The sequence below is a fragment of the Schistocerca gregaria genome, chromosome 5 (assembly GCF_023897955.1).
Source record: "Schistocerca gregaria isolate iqSchGreg1 chromosome 5, iqSchGreg1.2, whole genome shotgun sequence".
Lineage (NCBI taxonomy): Eukaryota > Metazoa > Arthropoda > Insecta > Orthoptera > Acrididae > Schistocerca > Schistocerca gregaria.
In genome coordinates, this window is record NC_064924.1 from 315,966,526 (window position 1) to 315,993,422 (window position 26,897).

Below are 26,897 nucleotides of genomic sequence, written 5' to 3' on the forward strand. Positions count from 1 at the left end.
CAAGAACTAAAGACCTAACGGACAGTGCAGCTCCGCCTTTTCCGTTGCGTCTGTTTTGCCGAAGAATGTAAAGCCCAATGGCGAGAACAATGAATACGGTTTTAACAAAGTTTCTGAGATACAAATTTTAATCGCCATTTTATTGTGTAAGAGTTTCTAGTAATATATGGCGTATCTCTGTGGAATTTACTAGTTTTTGTGGTGCCGTTTGGTTGAAATGGTTCAAATGGCTCTGAACACTATGCGATTCAACTTCTGATGTCATCAGTCGCCTAGAACTTAGAACTAATTAAGCCTAACTAACCTAAGGACATCACACACATCCACGCTGGGGCAGGATTCGAACCTGCGACCGTAGCGGTTGCTTAGTTCCAGACTGTAGTCTGCAGCTCGTGGTCGTGCGGTAGCGTTCTCGTTTCCCGCGCCCGGGTTCGTTTCCCGGCGGGGTCAGGGATTTTCTCTGCCTCGTGATGACTGGGTGTTGTGTGGTGTCCTTAGGTTAGTTAGGTTTAAGCAGTTCTAAGTTCTAGGGGATTGATGACCATAGATGTTAAGTCCCATAGTGCTCAGAACCATTTGAATCAGACTGTAGCGCCTAGAACCACACGGCCCTTCCGGCAGGCGGTGCCGTTTGGATTTTGTGAATGATCAACATGACCAGATTAAAAAGATTGCCTTGCAATGTGATTGACCCCAGAGGGGACAATCCTCATGTTTCCATCGGAACGAAACTTTCGTTGGAAGGGTTGTTCTGTGACATGGGGGCGTGATGTTGCAGTGAGTGCTGATTGGTCGCAGTGGCAGTGGTATTCGGCTGCAAAGGTGAGTGGTGGCGTCCATCGGATTATCGGCGGCGGGCGGGCGACCTGGCGTTTATGGTTTGCAACCGTATATCTGTGCGGTTGAGCCGGCAGATCTGGGAAGGCTCGCGCATTAAGTAGGAGCGAAGGAGAATGCACTGCTTCGGCATACGGCGTGTGTGAGGTAACCAACTCGGCTTCCACGAAAGTGATGCCTTGCCTAGTAGCGGCTTCCTTAATGTGCCTCTGGTGTGCGTACTCTGGGCACGCCCAGTTTACCGCCAAGTGTGTCTGGTTGCAATGTTCACATCGTGGCTGAGTGGAAGGGCAGTCGGCTGGAGCGTGATTTCCCCCACAGCTACCTCATTTTATGGCAGGGCGGCAATGGCTGCTTACATGATTAAATCTGAGACAGTTTAAACATTGCCACACAGAAGGGACATATCCACGGTGAGTTAAAAAGGACTTCACAACTTTTTTGAGATAACAGACAAAATCGATAGGTGTGCAATATTCTAGCAAAAATGGTTCAAATGGCTCTGAGCACTATGGGACAACTGATGAGGTCATCAGTCCCCTAGAACTGAAAACAACTTAAACCTAACTAACCTAGACATCACACACATCCATGCCCGAGGCAGGATTCGAACCTGCGACTGTGGCAGTCGCGCGGTTTAGAAGCGTCAGGTGTCATTTTAGTTCGATTTGACTACGGTTTGTGGCGGAGCAAGCGTCCCATCGGTAGTCAATTGCCGGCCGTTGTGGCCGAGCGGTTCTAGGCTCTTCAGTCTGGAACTGCGCGACCGCTACGGTCTCAGGTTCGAATCCTGCCTCGGGCATGGATGTGCGTGATGTCCTTAGGTTAGTTAGGTTTAAGTAGTTCTAAGTTCTGATGACCTCAGATGTCAAGTCCCATAGTGCTCAGAGCCATTTGAACCATTTTTTGGTAGTCAATTTCTTCCCACACATGTTGCAGCAAATGAGGAGTAACTTGTGCAGCGGCAGGGTAGATCCGATTTTTTAACTCGGGTAAATTGTCTGGTAGGGGGGAACATTCACAAGATCTTTAATGAAACTCCAGAGAAAGAAGTTCCATGCGATTGGCCCTTCACAGCAAATGCGTTAACCAGGGAAGCGATTATCGAGAAAACCTCGAATTTCCGCAATGAAACGAGGTGGTGCACCGTCTTCCTGGTAGTAACTCATTCCGTTTCGGTCATCTTTTTCACCTTGGCCATATTCATCGATACGCCGAACAGTTGTTGCAGAGCTCGTTTCACAAAACCAAAACACACAGCTAGCACGGTCCGCTCCAGTGAAAGTAGCCATTTTACCAGCGTGCGTTTTTGTAACTTCACATGTTCAAATGGGACCGCGCAAATTGCACCAGGTCGCGCGGCGTTGTGGTTGTGGCACAGTTTCTCACGCCGCGCGTCGCGCGTGCCTCTCTAGCACCGTGGGAAATTTGAGGCGGGGAGCGGAAAAGTAGCTCGGCCATATGCTCACACCGGCACGGTGCATATGAGCAGTGGTAGTCTGTGTAGGGCTCGTGAGATGATGAAGATTTGTCAAATGTTGCTTCCAGAGCTGTAACTGTATAAAACACTTGGCACAATAAGTAAAGTCTGGACAGAAACAATAATCTACCAATCTGTAGCGCAAGCTTCTTAAGGAATATATCTGTCTGTAAAGCTATAAAGCATCTAATTTGTTGAGTAACTAATTTTTTTATGATTTGTGGAAGTTACAAATATCACCTGAATCGAAAGTAGGGATTCACTGGCCCTCAGTCGATTGTACACCAGACTTACGGTGTGGCGAAATAAATAAAAAAAATTAAATTTATTGGTTTTTTGCAAAGAGGAAAAGTTGCGGACATGGAATTGTGACTTCAGAATTTTTGAAAGCCCTTTTTTTTACGGACTGTATTGACCGGCTTGAATGCGGACAAATTCAGTGCTGCGTGAAATATGCCTGTAATATAATTTACCATTCCGATTAATTACATTTTTGAATTCTACGTCACTGCTGATTTAATCAGAGTTCTCACCTTAGACGTAGAATTAGTCCTTCTGCTACAATATTAATTCATTAGTCGCCAGCGACGTTCTTCTCTTTGTTGACCGTGTGTACCATCCTGAGTCGGCATCGGTTCACTTCACGAAGACGGTGGAAACCAAGGAATACAATGCTAAGTCGCTTTAAATAATTTAATTAACACTTCGATACTTTTCACTATTATTTATTCACAAGACAATAAGACTTGCTCTGCTCGTCGCACAAACCATAATTACTAACAATATGGCTGCCTTTCCGCACACTCCAAAATTACGTCCGTCCTCCACAAGTCAACAATCGAAAGTGTCCCTTAGCTCCTTCTTGGAGTATGAAACAAAAGAGAATCCAACGTTAACATTACTAAGACTATAATCTACATGCCTCTCAATTTAATCTTTGGCGCAGCCTGTAAAGTACTGTATGTCTCTGCGTCGGAATGTGTCATTACAACGGCCATTCTAAGCAACAGGGGAAGAGGTCTTAACAACAGACTGTAGAAAATAAGGTTGCTTCTTCTGGACCTATCGAACCAACTAACCGAGCGACGTGATGTAGTGGTTAATGTACTGGGCACTCATTCTGGAGGACGACGGTTTAGAAGTCACTACGATTTAAGTTTTCCGTGATTTCCCCAAATTGCTTAAGGCAAATGCCGGGTGGTTACTTGGAAAGGGCTCGGCCGATTTCCTTCTCCCTCCTTTTCCAGTCCGAGCTCCGTCTGTAATGACCTCGTTGTCGACGGACTTCTTTTCTTCAGCCATCAAGGGTGTTGGACACTTTCTGGACAGTCTCGCAGTAGCCTGGCACTAGCCGGAACAATCTGCGCACGAGCGCAAACATGCAGGTCTTTGCACCGCTAGCCCGTTTACGGTGTGTGTCGGTTCAGAAAACGGTTCAAATGGCTCTAAGCACTATGGGACTTAACATGTGAGGTCATCGGACCCCTAGACGTAAAACTACTTAAACCTAACTAACCTAAGGACATTACACACATCCATGCCCGAGGCAGGATTCGAACCTGCGACGGTAACAGCCGTATGGGTTTAAAGCGCCTAGAACCGCTCGACCACAGCGGCCGGCGTATGTGCCGGGAAGTGCAGTCTGCCACTTTGAATGGTTCATGGGAAGAACAATTAGTTGTACTCCGCTGATGAGACCTATGGCGATAATAACTGCGTCTGACCCAATGGCCTAGTACAGGTCTTCAATTGGATGCCACTTCTGTAACATTTGTGTCCCCAATCTACCCCAGTTATCCAATCGCGAAAAGGAACCTAAAGTTTATCGTGGAATCCGAACTTCATATCGTTCGTGGCGACTTTTCACATCGCTGAAAGCCGAAGGCTAGATTAGAGTCGGGTTGAAAATTTCCGTGGTTCGGCCGGGATTTGATGCCGCGATCTCGACGAACGGCATCAATGTTGCAAATAGAGGGTAAATCGGATGGAAACAGCAACCGGCAGCGATTTATTGTCTTTTTCACGTATTCTCCCATGAGCTAGCTTTCAAGCCATTGCACGATGAAACGGTGCATTTCCTCCTTGTTCTATTTTGTCGCGTGCGAGAGTAATTTTATATTTGCGTACAGTGTCACTTCGTGCATTAATCTCGTACTGCAATGAACGTATCTCTTTTATTTTTCCATCCAGCAGTTCTTCGCAGTCTCTATTCAAGACACTATCCGTTCAGTTCCGCTGCTCTTCCAAGTCCGTTTCCGACGCTAACAAAAAGCCTTTATTTCTTCTCTCTTTCCAAATTTATCCGTAATTTTTCTCATGGCTTACTGAATGTACAGACTGCATAACATCCGGCATATGCTACACTCTGCCTCACTCCTTTCTTAAATACTGCTTCCCGTCCATGTCTTTCGTCTTTTATATCTGCAATCTGCTTTCTTTGTAGAGTTGTGGTAAGGTCTTAATGGGACCAAACTGCTGAGGTCATCGGTCCCTAAGTTTACGCACTATTTAATCTAATTTACACACACACACACACACACACACACACACACACACACACACACACGCACGCACGCGCGCGCGCGCGAGGGAGGACTCTAACCCCTCCGACGGGGGGAACCGCACGGACCGTGACAAGACGCCTGAGACCGCGCGGCTCTACTGTCTGTGCAAGTTATAAATAACAAAGTTTCAAACATGGCTGCTTAAGTCCGTTGCAACCTGTTGCTGTACAGGTATAAGCAGCCCTTAGAGGCTCGCCTTCACACATTCTTTTTTAATTTTGTGGCTAAAGCCCTTCTGGCTTGTTATTTATCTTATACTTGAATGTGAGTACTGTCTCTGTCTGGTATGGTTAGTACTTAAACTTTTTTGTATATAAAAAAATTCTGTTCCATAACATTGTAATTGTGTTTTAAACCACTTTATATGCCTCTTAGAAGTGTTGAAACCTGGTCAATAAGACTAAAAAATTGTAACCGAGGGCTCATTTGTTTCATTTTCATGTTATAAATAACCTTCCGTTCCCTGTATTTTACCCCTGCTTCTTTCTGTATTTCAGTGAGTCGCTTCCACTCAACATTGTCATATGCTTTCTCTACATTTAGAATGCAATAAACGTAGATTTGCTTTTCTTCAGTCTTTCGTCTCAGATACTACATGTGAGTAGCACTGCCTTGCTCTCTCCTAGCTAGCGAAATACGGGGAAAGTTTCCTTCCATTACCCGGGGTCGAAACGATTGCCCCCGAATTGAACGCCAGTACATGAGAGTACATTAAGACCACTAAACATGTTGCAGAGGCAGTAAAGAGCAATAGCATAAAAGACTACCGTTATTCAAAATAAGAGTACGAGAAGAACTGCTGACGTAGAACGGCGCAATCGGTAGCGATTGGTTGAGAGCTGTGTGGTCAGTAACCGTGACCCCGTCCATACCAGCGCGTGGAGGCGTTGCCGTCCTTGGTGCGTGCGCATGGCTATGACGTAGCACCGTAGCACATGTTGCCTGCCGCCGGCGCTCATTAGCCAGGTTGAGTACTCCACGCTCGTCGCTCTGAACAGATGCGCAGCTGCTGGCGCGAGGCGCTCCAGATGTTGCTGTACCGTTTTATGAAACACAGTTTTCAGCTGTTCAAGGTGGCAATTACCGAGTGCTTTGTGCCTTCAGGATTACCTCTTCTTCCTTCCAGGTCTCATTCTCTATAACCACAGCTGCACCGCCATCCACTGTACAACGCGCGGCGGAGAATATTTTAAGAAGTCCTTTTTCTATCTAATTAAGGCGTTAAGAAAGAATTGGTGCACACTACACTTCTGTAACCGGTTCTCTAAGCTTACCGCAAGACAGCCATTCAAACAACGATTTATTCTTGTAGCACGTCTGTATAAGCTATGCTGATCTGTTGCAGTGCCAGCACTAGCCCCAGAATTCCTTTACCATCTTCCTCCAGGCCCGCGGGCCCACGATACCAACAGTATTCCCGGATTAGATACTTCCGGGATATAGTCTTGCTTGCAGTTCCCTTACCAGATCAGCCTTCCTTCCCACAATCCTACCAGGATTTCCGAATTTCCATCCGTCTTCTCTGTTGCTGATTTTGCATTTTCGTTCTGTTTCACAACGCTTCATAGGTGGTAATCAAATGGTTCAAATGGCTCTGAGCACTATGGGACTCAACTTCTGAGGTCATCAGTCCCCTAGAACTTAGAACTACTTAAACCTAACTAACCTAAGGACATCACACACATCCATGCCCGAGGCAGGATTCGAACCTGCGACCGTAGCGGTCTCGCGGTTCCAGACTGTAGCGCCTAGAACCGCACGGCCACCCGTTCGGCACGTGGTAATCCCTAGATTTGTAAACGAGTGGTGTTTACCACTGATGTTGGAATCTGATGTTATTTAATGCTTTTTCCTGTTTTTTACTGTCGTGACAGATTGGACGGTTGTACTGCCGTTCCGCGTCTTTCCAGCACGATGTTTCGACCTCGTGACTCAGCGTCCTCATCAGGTGCGATGACGTCGGAAAATCGTGTAGGAAGAATGCGGAGCACCGGCAGAATACCCTTTTCTACGAGATGTGAGATTCGACCTTATGTCGGGACGAGTCCACCGAGTAATCCAGATAGAAAACCTTAGACGTAGCAGAAGTGGAGACGAGTGACCAATAGTGCTTTGCGATATTGAGATGACCGTGAAGCGAATAAACCACTGAGTCCTGTGTCACACTGTGGTGGAACTTCTAGGCGGCCGTACTCTCTAATTGGCCGGTGGAATGGTGTGTGGCAGGCGAAGCTAGAGCTGGCGGGTGTCCTCTGTCTAGCGGCCGAGGTCCAGTCCAAAGTCGCCCAGCCCCGAAACGGAATTACCTTGCATTTGTCTCCATTATGAGAGGTGTCAGTTACATCAAGTGAAGATACTATCTTAATTCCTTCAGCCGTGGGATCCCTCTCTAACATCGTGAGCTCACGAAAGTCATGGAGTACCTCCTAATATCGTTCGGACCTCATTTTGCCCGGCGTAATGTACCAACTCGATGTGACATGGAAGTCCCCCGTAGAAATATTGAGCTATGCTGCCTCTATAGCCGTCCATAATTGCGAATGTGTTGCCGATCAGGATTTTGTGCACGAACCGACCTCTCGATTATGTCCCATAAATGTTCGATGGGATTCATGTTGTGCGATCTGGGTGGCCAAATCATACACTAGAATGGCTCAGAATGTTCTTCATACCAATCGCGAATAATTGTATCCCGGTGACATGGTGCATTGTTACCTGTAAAAATTCCATTGTTGTTTGGGTACATGAAGTGCATGAATGGCTGCAAATGGTCTCCAAGTAACATAACTATTTCCAGTCAGTGATTTGTGTAGTTGGACCAGAGGACCCTGTCCATTCCATGTAAACACAGCCCGCGCCATCTTGGAGCCGTGACCAGTTTTCACAGTGCCTTGTTGACAACGTGGCTCGCCGCGCCGGGTAGCCGTGCGGTTTGAGGCATCTTGTCACGGTTCGCGCTGCTCCCCCCGTCGGAGGTCTGAGCCCTCCCCGGGGCATACGTGCGTGTGTGTGTTGTCCTCAGCGTTAAGTTAGCAGTTTGGTCCCATAATCTTTACCAAATGTCCAGCATTTTACAACTCGGGTCCATGGCTTCGTGGAGTCTGCACTGCAATCGAACCCCACCATCAGCTCTTACCAACTGAAACCAGAACTCATCTGACCTGGCCACTGTTTTCCAGTCGTGTAGGATCCAGCGATATGGTCACGAGCCAAGGAGAGGCGCTACAGGTGATGTCGAGCTGTTAACAAAGGCACTCGCTTCGCGCTGCTGCTGCCATAACCCATTAACGCCTAATTTCGCCGCATCGTCGTAACGGACACGCCTGTCGCGCGTCCCTCATTGATTTCTGCTGCTGTTTCATGCATTGTCGCTTGTCTGTTAGCACAAACAACTCTATGCAAACACTACTGTTCGCGGTCGTTACGTGAAGGCCGTCGGCCACTGCGTTGTCAGCGATGAAGAGATGTGATGCCCGGAATTTGGTATTATCGGCACGCTCGTTACACTGTTGATCTCGGAATATTGAATTCCCTAACGATTTCCCAAATGGAATGTCTTATTCGTCTCGCTCCAGCTACCATTCCGCTTTCACAGTATGTTAATTGACATCGGAAACCTTTTCACGGTAATCACGTGATTCAAATGACAGCACCGCCAGTCAACTTTATTTTATACCTGGTGTACGCAGTACTACCAAAAAAATGATTCAAATGGCTCTGAGCACTATGGGACTTAACTTCTGAGGTCATCAGTCCCCCTAGAACTTAGACCTAACTAACCTAAGGACACCACACACATCCATGCCCGAGGCAGGATTCGAACCTGCGACGGTAGCGGTCGCGCAGTTCCAGACTGTAGCGCCTAGAACCGCTCGGCCAGCGCAGTACTACCGCCAACTGTTCCAGTGCATATCGCTGCCCCATGACTTTCTTCACACTCAGTGTAGTGTAGTCCGCCGACAGTAAAAGAGTGCTACTAACAGGTTAAGTTATTAGTTTATCTATATTGGAGAACGTTAGTCTTTCTATTAAGCATCGTTAGGGATAAACACGATGGTACTTCAATTTCGTCCGCAATAACGTACCTAACTTTTTCAGTAAAACTTCCTTTCAGTGCCAGTCACGTATTAGAGGAGATAATGTGTGCGATACTTTTTTCGTCATTAATCCACTATGTTGTACAATGTAAAACGCTTTTTCAGATCTAGGAATTGGGAATTTATGTGTCCACGTCTGTCATCGTTTGCAACTTACCACGTGTGTGTCTGTATGGGGGGGGGGGGGGGGTAGGCTGTGTTTCACAAGAGTGTAGTTCACTGTAAATGAGTTGTTATTCTTCGAGATCGTAATCTCAGTGCACTGTACGCTAGGGTAAAGCATTAAATAAAATATATTGGTCTTATAGTCCGTGTTTGTTTTTCTACCCTTTACTATGAACCTTTGTTCCATCATAGTTACGTGGGATTATTCGCTCCACTTTATACATTCCATAAATATGAGCTGAAAAAGTAGCAAGTTTTCCAACCTATTCTGCGTAATATTTAACGATTTTTGTCATGGTCTAAACATGTCTTTATTATTGTTACCAGACCTGCACATGACTGATCGCCGATATTCTGTACGACCTGAAATTCGTAGGACATTCTTTGCCGTGGTTTATTTGTAATGCATGCTTCTTTCAGATGAACTAGTTGCTACTGTTTTCCCTGTCATATATCTTCCATAATTTTGAAAGGTTTTTTTTACCGTCCGTATTTTCTGTTAATTTTGGCGTTAAAAAAGTTGGATCTTCGCTCTGTTTTATTACTTTTTTTGGAGCATATTTATCTGGAGCACAAGCTTCCAGAACGTCATCTGCAGTTGTCATATTTGAACTAAAGATCTTAATCCGTTTTCTAAGTAGGGTGTCCAAAACAGTTCGTAGTGGGGACCATGGGATCACTGTTGCCATAAAGTGAGCTCAAGGCGCATGCCTCTCCGACAAGCTTTTGTATTTCTGGCGTCATTGTTCATTATGAGAAGTCAGACTGACAACAGTCCATTGAGTACTGCAAGCCTACTGTCACCTTTCCTTGTTGCATCGCCCGTGCGTCTTGCCTGAGGTACATACACGTCGGTCTTCTACTCATATTTATCAAAATATGTGATCATTAGACTTGAAAAGTCACCAGCTTTATGACAGATTTATAACTTCTACAGTGTACTACCCAATACAGATGATTTAATGTTAGGGAGTCATAATTATGAACTTCTTTTTGACATTCACTTTCATTGTAGAAACGTAGGATATTCGGACGGCAGGTATAAACCTATACCCCTGAGTAATCGTCGTAGTGTCTGCAGGTTAGAGGCAAGATACTTTTACAGTAATTGATCAGTGTTAACGACAGAATGAAAAACGAATGTACTTAAGACATTTTTTGTGGAACGGCCGACTAAATATTTGAAGTTGAAGAAGTTCATGATTTTTTTCCTGTTGATATTTGTGAAAGACGGTAGTATGAAATTACACCTGGGAAATTTCGAACTAATTTCTGAAACTGATATTACGAAATTGCCAAAATTATGACAAATAAATTGGAGCAGAACAACGCTTTAGCGAATGTTACACCCTACTTTGCAGATGGATTGTTTGTTGTACCGATAAAGTAGTTCAGCGAGATGCAAAACGAAACACGTTCGTTAAAACAGTTTAGGAGAAATTTAACAGAAACGGTTTTTATTAAAAAGGGCTGCATTATTATAAGCCTTCTAAAGGCAGTCGTTACAGTATATACATTTGCTTTTTTCTCAGCGCTTGATTGTGGTTATTTGTTTACTGTTGTAGGGGGAGGTTGCTGTCGATAACCCACATAGAGAAAATATATAATAAAGTTCTAAGTGCAACTTCAACATTATGTTTTGCGTTTCACTATAGTAGACACAGAAGTCATAAATATTGACTGTTGATGAAATATCTGAAAAATAAAAGCACATGCCAACAGCTGAATCAAGGGGGCTTGTTTCCTTTATTGGGACAGGCTGCTGTTTCTGTGAATGGATTGTAGTGTAACAGCTGTTGAATGTTCTACACATGTAAGTGTCAGTACATGTCACTTTTTTTATTTTGAGGAGCTTTTTGTTGGTATCTGGAACCGAATAACGTGTATTCGAAACCAAGTAGGCTGCAAAGGTAAAAAAGAAAAAAAAAACCTGATCACAACACTAACTACTTGTAAACATCTAATGAAAAAATGAAAAGCCATTCCTTAAATTTTTTCATAGTGGCATACTTAGATCTAACACTAGACAAAATTCGTGGCAACTCGCATTGCATCGCTATACACCACGTTGTCTGCTCCTACAGCACGCGCCTTTATATTATTAATATACCAAAATTATGTGAACTGCTCGTACTTTTCCAATTACGGCTGCAGAAATTTAATCAGTTGTACCATATCACTTCGACGTTTCAATCACTGATGCTAGCCAGTTCCAAGAACATAGTGCAAATATGACATTTTTTCACGGTTGCTTTGTATCTCCATGGAACAACCTACCTCTAATGGCGAATCTTCGCCAACTCGGCGTACACGTAACGACCGCTAGCAATATCCATAGAGAAATCGCGCCGGCGTATCGATAACATTGGTCTCGCGGTCTCATACTTGGAAGATCAGCTGTGAAATCATGGATGCAGAAGGCATACGGTGGTTAACGTGTAGAAACACTAAGACACATTTCGATAGAGGCGTTTCAGCACAGTGCGCTGGAGTATCTTCTGGAGCACACCAATCTATATACGCAGGTGGCTCGAGAATCGCGTGTGGAATGATTAGAAATAAAATGATTTTTATACCGTACTTTCTGTTATACTTAAACTGATCCCTATTAACTTGCGAATTATCGGACGCTGCCGCCCGTTATCAGAGCACTAGCAGCTACGTTTTGCCGCAGATACTAAAAACGTCACCAGCGCCACATCCTCAGCAGATGCTAAAAACGCCACAAGCGCCACATCCTTGCTGTCGTCATGATGATAAAAATAGCCCATGTCAGATGAATGCTGTGGCAGGAGATACTTCCTTGTGTAGCTGTGGAGGGAAATCCGATTCGCTGATAAGTTAAATGTGGCGATGTGACGTTTACGGAATCGTTTTCCGATACCCCAGCAGAAGACTGGCTGGGCCCATAAATAAACTCTACCGCTTATCAGCTAGCTGAGAGCACAGTGCTTTAGCGAGGGGGAAACACAGGATCATGGAAGAATCCCCCAATCAAATGAAACGGAAGTTCTACTTTATAGTCGACCAGAAGCTGATCTCAGGTTAGTCAACTGCTGAACATATCTTACAAACTCCATTCCCTTCAACTCTCTCATTGTGCACTGGCACCAAGATACCACCAAATTTTAGTCTAATTATCAAGGGAGCCAGAGAAATTTCTGGCAGTGGGAAACGTCATAATTGTCTTCGAAAGACGAATAAGATGAAATGGGGCAGATGGCATGTGTCCCGAATTGTGAGTAAAAATCACTTTCGTAAGAGACAGAAATTGCTGTCGGTTGACTGCACCGTCTCATCTCGATTCTTTTACGTACGAAGTCTCCAGAGACAACTGCATTTGTTGTGCAGCAACACGAAACAGACCGTTGTCCACTGCAAACGAAACTTTTTCTCGATCTCTGTGGCAACGTAACGTCAGCTTTGAAACGCGCGGCAGCACAGATGTGTCAATCTATTTAGTCTAATGGAGTTTTCGCCTGAATATGCATCGCCATTGGTGTTACTTTTACTGTAAGCCTTTAGACAACGCCCCGATAGAGCTATGAATAAAGTGTACTACAAGGTGATATTTCGGGGTGGTTCAATTGCACGGAAGAGGACCGTTTGGCTAAAGCGAGGGCACCCTGAAACGGAATAATTAGTGAGAGCTGCTGGAAAGCTGCGAGAGCGTACTGAAAAGCAATAACTCCGAATTTTTATGTGAAACTCGTAAAACTTTTTTTAAATGAAACAAACATTATTTAATTCTACATTGATTTTTACTAATTTGCAGACCTCTGCTGTTAAAGGAGTCCGGACTTAAACGTGGCCGAGCGGTTCTAGGCGCTTCAGGCCGGAACCGCGCGACCGCTACGGTCGCAGGTTCGAATCGTGCCACGGACTTGGATGTGTGTGATGTCCTTAGGTTAGTTAGCTTGTAAGTTCTAGGGGACTGATGACTCTGATGGCATGTCCCATACTGCTCAGAGCCATTTGAAGCATTTTGAACTTAAGTGTAACGTGGCAGTGTGTAACGTACCTATGTCGACGCGTAGGAAACAGTGTAGTATAATTGAGTTTCGAATTCGAGTTCGTTCACACAATGCCAGACCACGCACGAGCGCTGCGACATCTGCAACAGTCCGATGATTTGGGTTCACTGTCATCAATCATCCCGTATATAGTCCCGACTTGGCCCCATCCGATTTTCATCTGTTTCTAAAACTTAAAGAACATCTTCGAGGACTTCACTTTGATAGTGACGAAGCGGTGGAAGCAAAGGTGGGGTTGTGTCTCTCTCAACGAAGTCAAACATTCTGTGATGATGGTAGCAAAATACTGATCTGTAGTTAGGAGAAATGTGTTCGTCGCCAGGATGGGTACATTGAGATACAAAGAATAAATTTTATTTTAATGGTTCAAGAGGTTTGACATAAAAAAATCGGAGGCATTATTTGGCAGCATGCCCTCGGAGATTTGCATTTTTCCCATCTACTTATCGAGAACTGCAATATCACTAATCCTTTCTTGCAAGGCGATTATTCCTAACATCTATGACTAACTTATGTAAGGCAGGTTTGAGAGCACTTAATTCGTTTTAATTGGCTGGAGCTTTTTTCCTATTTGAAATGGAGGGAAACATAATAGAAGCTGTTAAGACGAAGATATCACAACAGTATGGCCATTCGGAATAATGGATGATAACAGATGGCTAAAATATTTATTAAGATGGATCCCAGAGGGAAAAATAAAACGAGATGAACCGTCTAGAAGACGAGTGACAGATTTCAAGGTAGCTATGGACATCAGAAATCTACGATTGGGAAGACCGTAAAGTATGGTGGTTCAGAAGCGAGAAAAGGCAGTAGCTGTAAACAACTCGCTAAATCTCTTCTATCGAACAAGTGCTCGCAGCTCTTAAAGTATGCATTTTAGAGCCCACATTTACTCTACTATTTTTTCTCGTTTTTGTTCATACTATCTCCTCCCAAATCAGGGAAAGCAAAGAGCTTGCACTAGAAGCGATTTATTTCACAGTATTTAAGATGGTCATTGTTGTTAAGCTATGCAGATTACAGCTTATGTTAACGGGGCATCTTTGCCTCGAATGAGCGTTCCTGTGACGTCCCTAAGTATTGCCACTCCTCCTGGAACACCCTGTAGACAAAATCCTCTATGATTTTCTGGGATCAGCAAGAAAATTCTAACGTCGACCTGTTATTGTCGATATATGGATATGGTGTCTGACACCATTGATGACCTGCAGCTGTCTAGAACGAAATTAGAATTATATTAATACCATCAGCTGCCGACGGTCGTTGATATATACCAACGGGAACAGCTGGAAGTGTGTGCCCCGACCGGAACTCGAACCCGGGAACCCCTGTTTACATGACAGACGCTCTATCCATCTGAGCCAGCGAGGGCACAGAGGATACTGCGACTGCAGGGACTATCTCGCGCACGCCTCCCGCGGGACCCACATTCTCACTTTGTATGTCCACACACTACATTCGTAGTGTCCCACCTCAACACACTCATTACGCGTGGAAGACATGTCCGAAAGGACAGACACCACATCCATATAAGTATATAGTTCTGGCAATACCGGCCATGACTTTCTTCTTCTGTGCATATGCACACATATTCCCCCAACCTCTTACGGGACTTCGTAAGAATGTCTTCCACGAGTAGTGAGTGTCCAGAATGAGATTTTCACTCTGCAGCGGAGTGTGCGCTGATATGAAACTTCCTGGCAGATTAAAACTGTGTGCCCGACCGAGACTCGAACTCGGGACCTTTGCCTTTCGCGGGCAAGTGCTCTACCAACTGAGCTACCGAAGCACGACTCACGTCCGGTACTCACAGCTTTACTTCTGCCAGTATCCGTCTCCTACCTTCCAAACTTTACAGAAGCTCTTCTGCGAGAGTTGCAGAACTAGCACTCCTGAAAGAAAGGATATTGCGGAGACATGGCTTAGCCACAGCCTGGGGGATGTTTCCAGAATGAGATTTTCACTCTGCAGCGGAGTGTGCGCTGATATGAAACTTCCTGGCAGATTAAAACTGTGTGCCCGACCGAGACTCGAACTCGGGACCTTTGCCTTTCGCGGGCAAGTGCTCTACCAACTGAGCTACCGAAGCACGACTCACGTCCGGTACTCACAGCTTTGCTTCTGCCAGTATCCGTCTCCTACCTTCCAAACTTTACAGAAGCTCTTCTGCGAGAGTTGCAGAACTAGGCAAAGGTCCCGAGTTCGAGTCTCGGTCGGGCACACAGTTTTAATCTGCCAGGAAGTTTCAGTAGTGAGTGTGTTGGGGTGGGACACTACGAATAGAGTGTGTGGACATCAAGGCGAGAATGTGGGTCTCGCGGGAAGCGTGCGCGAGACAGTCCCTGCAGATGCACTGTCCTCTGTGCCCTCGGTTGCTCAGAGTCTGCATGGCAGCTCAGCGTGTTCGGTCAGACGGCTACGTGCTCTTTGTAATAAAAAAAAACCGAGTCAAAGAATCAACGATCAACTTGAACGAATGTCTTGTGACTTCCCCCAGACCAAACGAAACTAACAATATCGAACAAAATTTATTTAAAAAAATGGATTGAGCGTCTGCCATATAAGTAGGAGATCCCGGGTTCGAGTCTCTGTCGGGGCACACATTTTAACCTGTCCGCGTTGATATATATGAACGCCCGTCGGCAGCAGAAGATACTAGAGATTTTAATATAATTCTAATTTTGTTATTAATATAATTGTAAATGTCCCCTACATGCAAAAACCTAAACCATTCCATAGTTAATCACAGTTGCTATCTAGGTCGTGAGGGTGATAACATTTGGCCCATTGACCGTTGCCCTTTACGTGTGGATTTATAGGCTGTTGAGCGCACAGCCAACCATTCCAACCCGAAATCCTTTTGTCCGTTTTATCTCGCTTTCATGACAGTAATTATTTTTGCAGTTAGAAGCGGAGCGACGCAAAGAGATTTGCAGTTTCCGTCGAGTATTTAAATGATATCGGCCGGTGGCAGACCGCATTAACGGCCGCGCACAGTATCGGGCTGGCGGCATTCCGCGAACCGGACACTCCTTGGCGCCAGCGCCGATTGGCTATCGCGCCGGCTGCGTCTGCGGCCACGGCGGGGCCCGGAAGCGGCGCGATAACGCAGCAGGATGCGACGGCGCGTTATTTGTGGAGTCGAGAGCGGGCGTTCAGTGCGAGTGGCCAGTGCGTACCGACAGCACCGTTCGCCCAGCCTCGCCATGTTGATCGAGACCAGGCCGCCGCCGGCGCCGCCGAAAGGTAACGCTGCTGCTCAACGGAGATCCGTGCAGTGTGCCAGGAGGCTGAGCACGCCTTGTCTCACGTCGTGTGTGCCGCCGCGCTTTAGGTCGTGGATGTCGCGTAGGACATCAAGCCGCGGAGGAACAGTAGCCTGTGATGTTATGAATGAATATCTCTCTCTCTCTCTCTCTCTCTCTCTCTCTCTCTCTCTCTCTCTCTCTCTCTCTCTCTAGAGCCCGTAATCTCCACCGACAAATTTCGAATGTTGTTGAAGGACATTTTCAGAGTATTTTCCCATAAGGGAGCTGCGGCCTCCAGTGTCTCGACATAGATTAATATTCAGAGTTATTCGGTTTGTTCCCCAAATACCGCACCAATACCCATGAATGGACGTTGGAGTAATCTGATGAATTACAGACCCGTATTGCTAACGTCGATTTACATTACTAGTGTGGAACATATACTGTGTGCCGGCCTTTGTGGCCGACCTGTTCTAGGCGCTTCTGTCTGGAATCGCGCGACCGCTACTGTCGCAGGTTCAAATCGTGCCTCGGGCATGGATGTGTGTGGTTTCCTTAGGTTAGTTAGGTTTAAGTAGTTCTAAGTTCTAGGGGACTGATGACCTCAGTTGTTAAGACCCATAGTGCTCAGAGCCATCTGAACCATTGTTGAATACCCAGTAACCGATCGATCTCTTTGTTGTGAAACTGCAACTAGCCCTTTATTCCCACGAAGTAATGAGTGCTACCGTTTTTTTTCCCACAGGGCTTTTGACACCACCGTTCCTCACAAGCGAACTCTAATCAAATTGCGTGCCCACAGAATATGGTTTCAGTTGTGCGACTGGATTCGTAATTTTCTGTCAGAAAGATCCCAGTTCGTAGTAAGTGACGGAAAGTCATCTAGCAGAACAGGAGTAATATCTTGTGTTCCCCAAGGGAGTGTTATAGGCCCAACATGCAATTGCCTCAACGGTAAGCACCATGGACAATGCCATTGCAACTGTGGACAACAGCTTACTGCAGCCAAAGAGAGGAACTTCAGACTGTTTTCGGATGATGCTATCATTTACCGTCTGGTAAAGTCTTTAGATGATCGAAACGAATTGAAAAATGATTTAGATATTATATCTATATGGTGCAAAAAGTGTCAATTGACTCTAAATAATGAAAAGTGTGAAGTCATCCACATGAACACTGAAAGGAATCCGCTAAGTTTCGGTTATACGGTAAGTCACGGAAACCGGAAGGCTGTAAACTAAACTAAATTCTTAGTGATCACATTTACGAATAACTTAAATTGGAATGATCACATAGATAGTGTTGTTGGGAAAACAAACCAATGACCACGATTTATTGGCAGAACACTTAGAAAATGTAACAGGTATACTAAAGAGACGGCTGACACTACGCTCTTCCACCCTCTTCTGGAGTACTGCTGTGCCGTATGGGATCCGCATCAGATAGGATTGACGGAGGACATTGAAGAAGTTCAAACAAGTGCAGATCGTTTTGTATTATCGCGAAATAGTAGAGAGAGTGCCACATATATGACACACGTATTGAGGTGGCATTCATTAAAGCGGAGAGAGTTTTTCGCTGCGGCAGGACCTTGTCTTGAAATTCCAATTACCAATTTTCTCCCCAGAGCGTGAAAAAATTTGTTAGCGCCCACCTACATATGGAGTAATGATCATAATAGTAAAATAAGAGAAATCGGAGCTCACACAGAATGAATTAAGTGTTCGTTTTTTCCGCACCCTGTTAGAGGGTGGAACGTTAGAGAAGTAGCGTGGAAGTGGTTCGATGAGCCCTCTGCCAGGCACTTAATTATGAATTTCAGATATACCTTGTTTCTCTTAAAGTGTCAAAATACCTTCTGAACATGGAAAAAGCTTGCAATAAGCCAATACCAAAACTTACCAACACTAAACACGCGATAATGCGACAACTGTTGAGGCAGATGCAAAAGTACTGTACTGTGGTTGCTGTCGCTACGAGAATGTCTCAGAATAGTGTTGTTGTACTGGTCTTCAGTTGCACTCGGTGAACCCATACACGAGGTATAATATCGGCCAACTCTATCGATCTGTTCTTATACTGTTGTAAGTCTTTGTTAACAAACAGCTAACACTGCCAAAAACATTATCAAGACAGACAGGAGCAGCTCAGAAAGCGATATGGAGAGCGCATTACTGTTTTCAACCGCCAGTTCCTATTACCATTAGTGAATAGTTTATTTACAAACAAGATACAAAGCGCGTGCCGTTGACATTTACACATTTTAAGTGGGGCACAGGTGCAAACGTAAAGGGGGATAATAAGTGAACGGAATGCAGTTATACTGCAACGAGCCAACGAAGACCATACATAGGTACCTTACACCGAAATACTCAAGAAATATTCCAGAACAACTTCCAAAATTTTGTCGTCGGAGTTCGACTTGCTGTGATATGAGTGCGTCATCCTAAGTTTCTACGACATGGAAAGTGCTAACAAGGAGTGTTTCCGACTGGGACATCGATTTTGGAAGTGGAAAAGAAGGTGATTGTGAAGGAATATTTGCAAAATTGATGGCGTAAACTGCCAGTGGTTTGTTTACGTAATGGGATCAATTGTTTGTATTCAAAGGAGAACATAGCGTCACGTGTTGAAGTGAAAACTTTTTACTCTACGATTTACAGTACAATTAATAAATTACGTTGGTTTCGTCACTCAACTGTGTCACTGACATTAACGTAGAGAGATACAAAAATGGTTCAAACGGCTCTGAGCACTACGGGACTTAATATCTGAGGCCATCAGTCCCCTAGACCTTAGAACTACTTAAACCTAACTAACCTAAGGACATCACACACATCTATGCCCCAGGCAGGATTCGAACCTACGACCGTAGCAGTCGCGCGGTTCCGAACTGAAGCGCCTAGAACAGCTCGGCCACCGCGGGCGGCTAGAGAGATACAGCGAGTGACATGGACTGTTAAGCACAATGTAATGTAAGACGTAGGACAGGCTGATAGGATTTGCGGTAGCTCATTAGAAAATAAGGAAAATATAAAATACATATGTAGAATGAGTACAGCAACAAGCTGTTTAATGTAAAAATAAGATAACCTATCGTGATGATTTCGTGTTGTCACTGAGGTAGCACAAAGGCGGAACATACAATTTAATTTATTAAATAAAATATCGATGCTAGATTGAAACATTGTAACGCTTTGTTTGTTCCTCTGTGTGATCTACGCCTCCCTACGAAGAAAACATTTAAATTTCAACAATAAAACGCGTGTGTAAACGAACAGCCGGCGGGAAACGCCTACAGTTTGACAGACAAGCTACTTTCATGTGCCCTTTCATTATGTTCGAAAGCCTTCGTTCCAGTCGCAGAGTCCTATTGTTAGTGTGTTAACTTGATAGATTATTCCCAGTATGAGGGGGAGGACGTGTAAGTTGGCTGTACACTCATGTAAAGTGTTCTTTTAACCAAAGTAAAGCAATACGGGTGCCATGAGGTGTTGCATTACCTTAACTGAAGATACACTTTTACTGCGGAGTCCCGTAGGCGAACGAACAAATGCTGTATGTTCCGGCCTTTTTGTCCGTGAGGAACGATGGCAGTCTAATCAACGGACCCAATGTAAAACCTGGTAAACACATAACGTTGAATATCTTCTCCTTTCTCCTGAATGGATTCCCGTTGTTTGCAAGCAGCATACACCGTCTAACAGCGAAGTTTTTGGTGGACTCGGACTCTGTCATCAGCTTATACCAATATGTGCCTCGATTCACGTCCAGACGACTTTTTCTCTCGTTTTGGGCGTCCATTGTCGGTGTTTTTCCTGTGCCTACCATATCAGTACTTATTGACATGCGCTCAACACATTTTTGTATGGGGGGCATTAGTTTTCGTACTCACAGCTAGTTGGCAGCTCTGAATGACATATAATTGCTCACTAGTCGCTGTCATACAACAATGAATCAGTGAGTGGTTTGCTGTACTGTGGCCAGTATATCCGCAGTAGCAGTCCAGGATGAACGATGGCAATCGTCACCAGCGTGTTGACGCACACGTTAACTGACTCAGAAGGCGGCGGTTTTCTCTGAACGCTGCACCGTCGACACATTGGTTCGAGGAAAGTCCAGTACCTGAGCGAACTCAGAGGTGGGAGGTGTAAAGTTCCCGCGATCAAAAGCACTCATATCACGCGTCTCGCCCTTGTGGCCATACTGACCCACATTGCAGTACATAACGACATTTACGTCTACATATATTCTGCGAAAGCCACGACACAGAACATGGCGGAGGGCGTATCGTAACAATGTTAGCAACGTTCTTTCGTAATCGATTCGGGAACTGAACGAGGGAAAAACGACACTAAACGCCTACGCGCACTAATCTGTCATCTTTCTGTCATGATCCATACGCGAACTTAAGGTCTGTTCGAAAAATTACGGAACTTTGTCCACAACATTTTTCTTAACTGACCTTCTACTTATCGTGCATAGTCTCCTTCGAAATACTCTCCTCCCACAGTTGATTCACCGCTCCAAACGCCGTTTCCACTTCCGGAAGGACTCCTGCTATGCCTATTGCTGGATCGTGCGAAGCGCCGTTTGCCTATTTTCTTTTATCTCGTTATCGTTGCAAATCTTCGTTCTTTCAACGGGGTATTCAACTTTGGAAATAAAAGAAAGTACGCAGGGGCCAGGTCTGGAGAGTACGAAGGATGAGGCAGCACAGCGGTTTCTTTTCTTGTGCTATAGTCACTCACCAATAAGGACGAATAAGAGGGAGCGTTATCGTGACGAAATAGCCATGAATTGTCTCGCCACATTTCAGGTCGTTCCTTGTCACATTTTCTCTCAGGCGTCGCAACACTTAACCGATAGTGCCATAGATTAACAGTTTGTCCGTGTGGGACGAATTCATGATGATCAAATCCTTCATAGTCAAATAAATCTATCACATAGTTTTCACGTTTGACCAGACCTGACGAGCTTATTTTGGTCTTGGAGAACCTTTTTCCACCCTTTGTGAAGATTGAATCTTCGTCTCAACATCAAAACCGTAGAAAATGGTTCAAATGGCTCTGAGCACTACGGGACTTAACATCTGAGACCATCAGTCCCCTAGAACTTAGAACTAGTTAAACCTAACTAACCTAAGGACATCACACACATCCATGCCCGAGGCAGGATTCGAACCTGTGACCGTAGCGGTCACACGGTTCCAGACTGTAGCGCCTACAACTGCTCGCCCACTCTCGCCGGCCATAACCGTAGACGAGGAGGAGATTAGTGTTTAACGTCCCGTCGACAAGGTCATTAGAGACGGAGCGCAAGCTCGGACTAGGGAAGGACGGGGAAGGAAATCGGCCGTGCCACTTCAAAGGAACCATCCCGGCATTTGCCTGAAAGGATTTAGGGAAACCTAAATCAGGAATGCCGGAGACGGGATTGAACCGTCGTCTTCCCGAATGCGAGTCCACTGTCATAAACGTAGACCCATGTCTCATCACCAGTTATGATTCTCTTAAGGAACATCTCGTTCTCATTTGCGCGATGCAAAAGCTTTTCACAGATTGCAAGACGAAGATCTTTCTGGTCTTGACTCACGAGCCATGGGACGAACTTGCTGACAACGCCGTCCATTCCAAGATGCTGTGTCAGAATTTCATGACACGATCCTACTGCAGTGTTACACTCTTCTACAAATCTCTCAGTCAGTCAGTTTTCGATCGGTACGCACAGTTTTGTTGGCGTTCTTGACACGAGAGTCGTCGATAGACGTCAAAGGGCGTCCCGAACGAAGGTAATCTTTAACTTCCGTCTGGCCAGTTTTAAACCTTGTGCGCCATTTGTAACACCGAGTACGGCTGAAGCACTCACCACTGTAGGCTTTGCGCATCATTTGGTTTGTCTCTGTAAAGTTTTTATTGAGTTTTCATGCAAACTTTTATGCTGACGCATTGCTCCTCTAACTCTGCCATCTCGCCCATCGTTCTTAACATATACAACAACTAATCTCCCAGAAATCCCACATTAAACACGGTCGTGTTCAGGTATGCCAACCACATTTCTCTCCAACTCACCATTGACGTGAAATTACGAATATTCCGAATTTTTTCAAGGCCTTGTGTACATTAGTGGCGGCATGTTGGTCGCACAGGTACCTTGGAATACAGTTTCAGTGAAGTTACACCCTCCTGTTACGATCCTAGTTGCTAGGGTCTGAATTGGTTCCCGATTTCTGTTGTCATGCACACTTGATTAGGACCGAAACACTGAAAGAATATTCCAGATTTCGTCGCACTATCCACATGCATGCAATCTCCTTTACAGCCGCAACACACCTTCCCTTAACGCTACCAAGAAGTCCGAATCTTCCGTTCGCCTTCACTATTACTGATTTTACATGATGTTCCTACTTCATATCGCTTCTTAGTATTACGTTGAAATACACTCCTGGAAATGGAAAAAAGAACACATTGACACCGGTGTGTCAGACTCACCATACTTGCTCCGGACACTGCGAGAGGGCTGTACAAGCAATGATCACACGCACGGCACAGCGGACACACCAGGAACCGCGGTGTTGGCCGTCGAATGGCGCTAGCTGCGCAGCATTTGTGCACCGCCGCCGTCAGTGTCAGCCAGTTTGCCGTGGCATACGGAGCTCCATCGCAGTCTTTAACACTGGTAGCATGCCGCGACAGCGTGGACGTGAACCGTATGTGCAGTTGACGGACTTTGAGCGAGGGCGTATAGTGGGCATGCGGGAGGCCGGGTGGACGTACCGCCGAATTGCTCAACACGTGGGGCGTGAGGTCTCCACAGTACATCGATGGTCGGCGGAAGGTGCACGTGCCCGTCGACCTGGGACCGGACCGCAGCGACGCACGGATGCACGCCAAGACCGTAGGATCCTACGCAGTGCCGTAGGGGACCGCACCGCCACTTCCCAGCAAATTAGGGACACTGTTGCTCCTGGAGTATCGGAGAGGACCATTCGCAACCGTCTCCATGAAGCTGGGCTATGGTCCCGCACACCGTTAGGCCGTTTTCCGCTCACGCCCCAACATCGTGCAGCCCGCCTCCAGTGGCGTCGCGACAGGCGTGAATGGAGGGACGAATGGAGACGTGTCGTCTTCAGCGATGAGAGTCGCTTCTGCCCTGGTGCCAATGATGGTCGTATTCGTGTTTGGCGCCGTGCAGGTGAGCGCCACAATCAGGACTGCATGCGACCGAGGCACACAGGGCCAACACCCGGCATCATGGTGTGGGGAGCGATCTCCTACACTGGCCGTACACCTCTGGTGATCGTCGAGGGGACACTGAATAGTGCACGGTACATCCAAACCGTCATCGAACCCATCGTTCTACCATTCCTAGACCGGCAAGGGAACTTGTTGTTCCAACAGGACAATGCACTTCCGCATGTATCCCGTGCCACCCAACGTGCTCTAGAAGTTGCAAGTCAACTACCCTGGCCAGCAAGATCTCCGGATCTGTCCCCCATTGAGCATGTTTGGGACTGGATGAAGCGTCGTCTCACGCGGTCTGCACGTCCAGCACGAACGCTGGTCCAACTGAGGCGCCAGGTGGAAATGGCATGGCAAGCCGTTCCACAGGACTACATCCAGCATCTCTACGATCGTCTCCATGGGAGAATAGCAGCCTGCATTGCTGCGAAAGGTGGATATACACTGTACTAGTGCCGACATTGTGCATGCTCTGTTGCCTGTGTCTATGTGCCTGTGGTTCTGTCAGTGTGATCATGTGATGTATCTGACCCCAGGAATGTGTCAATAAAGTTTCCCCTTCCTGGGACAATGAATTCACGGTGTTCTTATTTCAATTTCCAGGAGTGTATTTATACCAGGGTCGGCCACTTCGTGCGCGGGTGCGGCGCGGCGTGTGGACCGCGTGTTTGCAGATACTCTAGCGTCCCATTTCATTTAGCACTGTGGTGCGGCATTTTTCGGTCGGCATGACTTCCTTCAGTTCGTCGTATCAGTGCTGTTTATCCTTCTTCAGGAGTTAATGATATAAAAAATTTCATTGGTCCAGTGGCTGTTTGCACAAAAAGAGACAGTCTAGCGGTCTAGGATCACAGGCCTTTAAAAATAAATACAGATGACATAAGAGAAGAATAAGAATTCTCAATAGCTGTTACGTGATATACGGTTGCGTAATCGACAGGTACCACAAATTAGCTACGGAACGACGTAATAAAACGATGCAGAATGAATTTCAAGATGTAACTGATAATGCAAGAGCAAAACATTTTAGCCGGCCGCGGTGGCAGAGCGGTTCTAGGCGCTTCAGTTCGGAACCGCGCGACTGCTACGGTCGCAGGTTCGAATCCTGCCTCGGGCATGGATGTGTGTGATGTCCTTAGGTTAGTTAGGTTTAAGTAGTTCTAAGTTCTAGGGGACTGATGACCTCAGATGTTAAGTCCCATAGTGCTCAAAGCCATTTGAACCAAAACATTACAACGATCAACAAATGAGAATGCACTCTATGCTACATTTGCTGGCATAGGGCACGTCGTTAAATTTTCAGACGTCCCACACTCTGTTCCACTGTCAGTTGTGAGTATGGAGGCTTCATATATTACTGCAAAGAACGTTGATTAAGCCGCCTGGAACAATTATTCAATTTAAAAAAACATTCAAGTCTGTGTGAAATCTTATGGGACGTAGCTGCTAAGGTCATCAGTCCCTAAGCTTACACACTTCTTAACCTAAATTATCCTACGGACAAACACACACACCCATGCCCGAGGGAGGACTCGAACCTCCGACGGGACCAGACATTGCAAAGTGCGAAACAACTTATTCTCGATTTCACTGGGATGCGTTCAAAAAGGAGATTTCATGTTCTTGTAACGAACAAATCCTGATAAGAACATCAATTTTGCTGATTTTAGTGACGTTAATATGTGATGTTTGAACAATTCATTATTGCCTTGAAAAAATTACGAGGATAGTTTTATAAACGTTTTGACACTGCCATTCTTCCATCCGTTTTGTACATATCTTAGAGAGCATTTGCCGTTTCACTTGAATGGGCACCTGTGCATGTGCGGATGAAACTGATTAATCTGCATTGTAATCCCTGTTTAGAAGATACCTTTTTTCCGTTAAAACTGTCCAAGAGTTTCTACGTTGTTTTCCTCGCGAAAAATTTCCATACATTCATCATGAGGGTTGCATACGTGATAAAATATTTCGAAAAATAATATCTGTATATGGCTTTTTTCGATTACGAAACTAAATAAGGCATCATTACGTGGAAACCTAAATGCAAAAATTTGTGAAATTTTCTTGTCTGTCCATATGCCGACAATTTGTTCCAGATTAAAATTATAACTTCAGCGAATCAAAAATATTTGTGTAATTTCTTTTGCGATTTGTGTAGTTGGTATATATTAAACCTACTCGTATGCAGTGCGACTGCGTTGCCATTTAAAAATGGTACATTCGGTTTCCTTTCTTCTCTCTCTGTAACTCAGATGGCGGGGCATGGCTTGGCGAGGGGGCATGTGTGTTCAATCAGGCGAGAGAGCTATAGCACGCGAGCCAGAGACTCAGCACGCGTGTTAATTCTCGGCCGTCCCTGCACCTCGAAATACACGATCTGACGTACTCGAGGTGTTCATCACTAATCTTGTAATCAGATACTCTACCGTTATTTTCTTTATTAAATGAATTATCTTACACTTATCTTCATTTAAGAAGAACTGTCGTTCATTACACGAAATGGTAATGTTCTGTGTTTCTACAATTGCTTATGGTTCCGGTGGAGGTTCGAGTCCTCCCTCGGGCATGGGTGTGTGTTTGTATTTGTCCTTAGGATACTTTAACTTAAGCAGTGTGTAAGCTTAGGGACTGATGACCTTAGCAGTTAAGTCCCATAAGATTTCACACACATTTCTTTTTATCAGTCACGTTACAGATTGAACTGTTCCATTCTCTCTCTCTCTCTCTCTCTCTCTCTCTCTCTCTCTCTCTCTCTCTCTCTCTGTGTGTGTGTGTGTGTGTGTGTGTGTGTGTGTGTGTGTGTATGTGTGTGTGTGTGTCATATGCGATTCAATTTACTGTTGCCAGTAAAAGGAAGAGAGGTGAGGGTTTTAATGTGAATGAGATGTTGGAAGTGCCTTCGTTGAAGGCAAAGCTTCAGCACTCAACAGTACTCTTGGAACTTATACATGGATCCCCAACGGCATTTACCTATCGAAGTGGCGCAGTTACGATCAATTTATTTCCCCAGGTTTGGGAACATGCTCAGTCTGGGATGATCTGGTCATCTTCGGGACATTAAACCCTAATCTTCCTAACCCCCATAAGTTAAGATTTTTTTCTGCCTGATGGGATCTGGACATGTTTTCGATCGTTATGGCTGTCATTTTATCGGCCGCGTTTGGTTTCCTTCGAGTGGTGAATTATTATTTAAACGAACGTACACCACTCGTGTTGTATCTCTTG

The 26,897-nt window shown here is 45.4% G+C and overlaps 1 protein-coding gene across 5 annotated transcripts in view; it reads left to right on the forward strand.

The window, feature by feature from the left end:
* Window positions 1–26,897, forward strand: part of LOC126272337 (pro-interleukin-16-like) — a 612,371-nt gene that overhangs the window by 509,758 nt on the left and 75,716 nt on the right. Inside the window, exon 1 of one of the 5 annotated variants that reach the window (XM_049975124.1) lies at window positions 16,344–16,426. The exons of the other annotated variants lie outside the window; for them this stretch is intronic. Within the exon in view, the coding sequence (XP_049831081.1) occupies window positions 16,387–16,426 (40 nt within the window). The 5' untranslated portion in view covers window positions 16,344–16,386. Of the gene's footprint in view, window positions 1–16,343; window positions 16,427–26,897 lie in introns of those variants that run through there. 5 annotated transcript variants of the gene reach the window in all.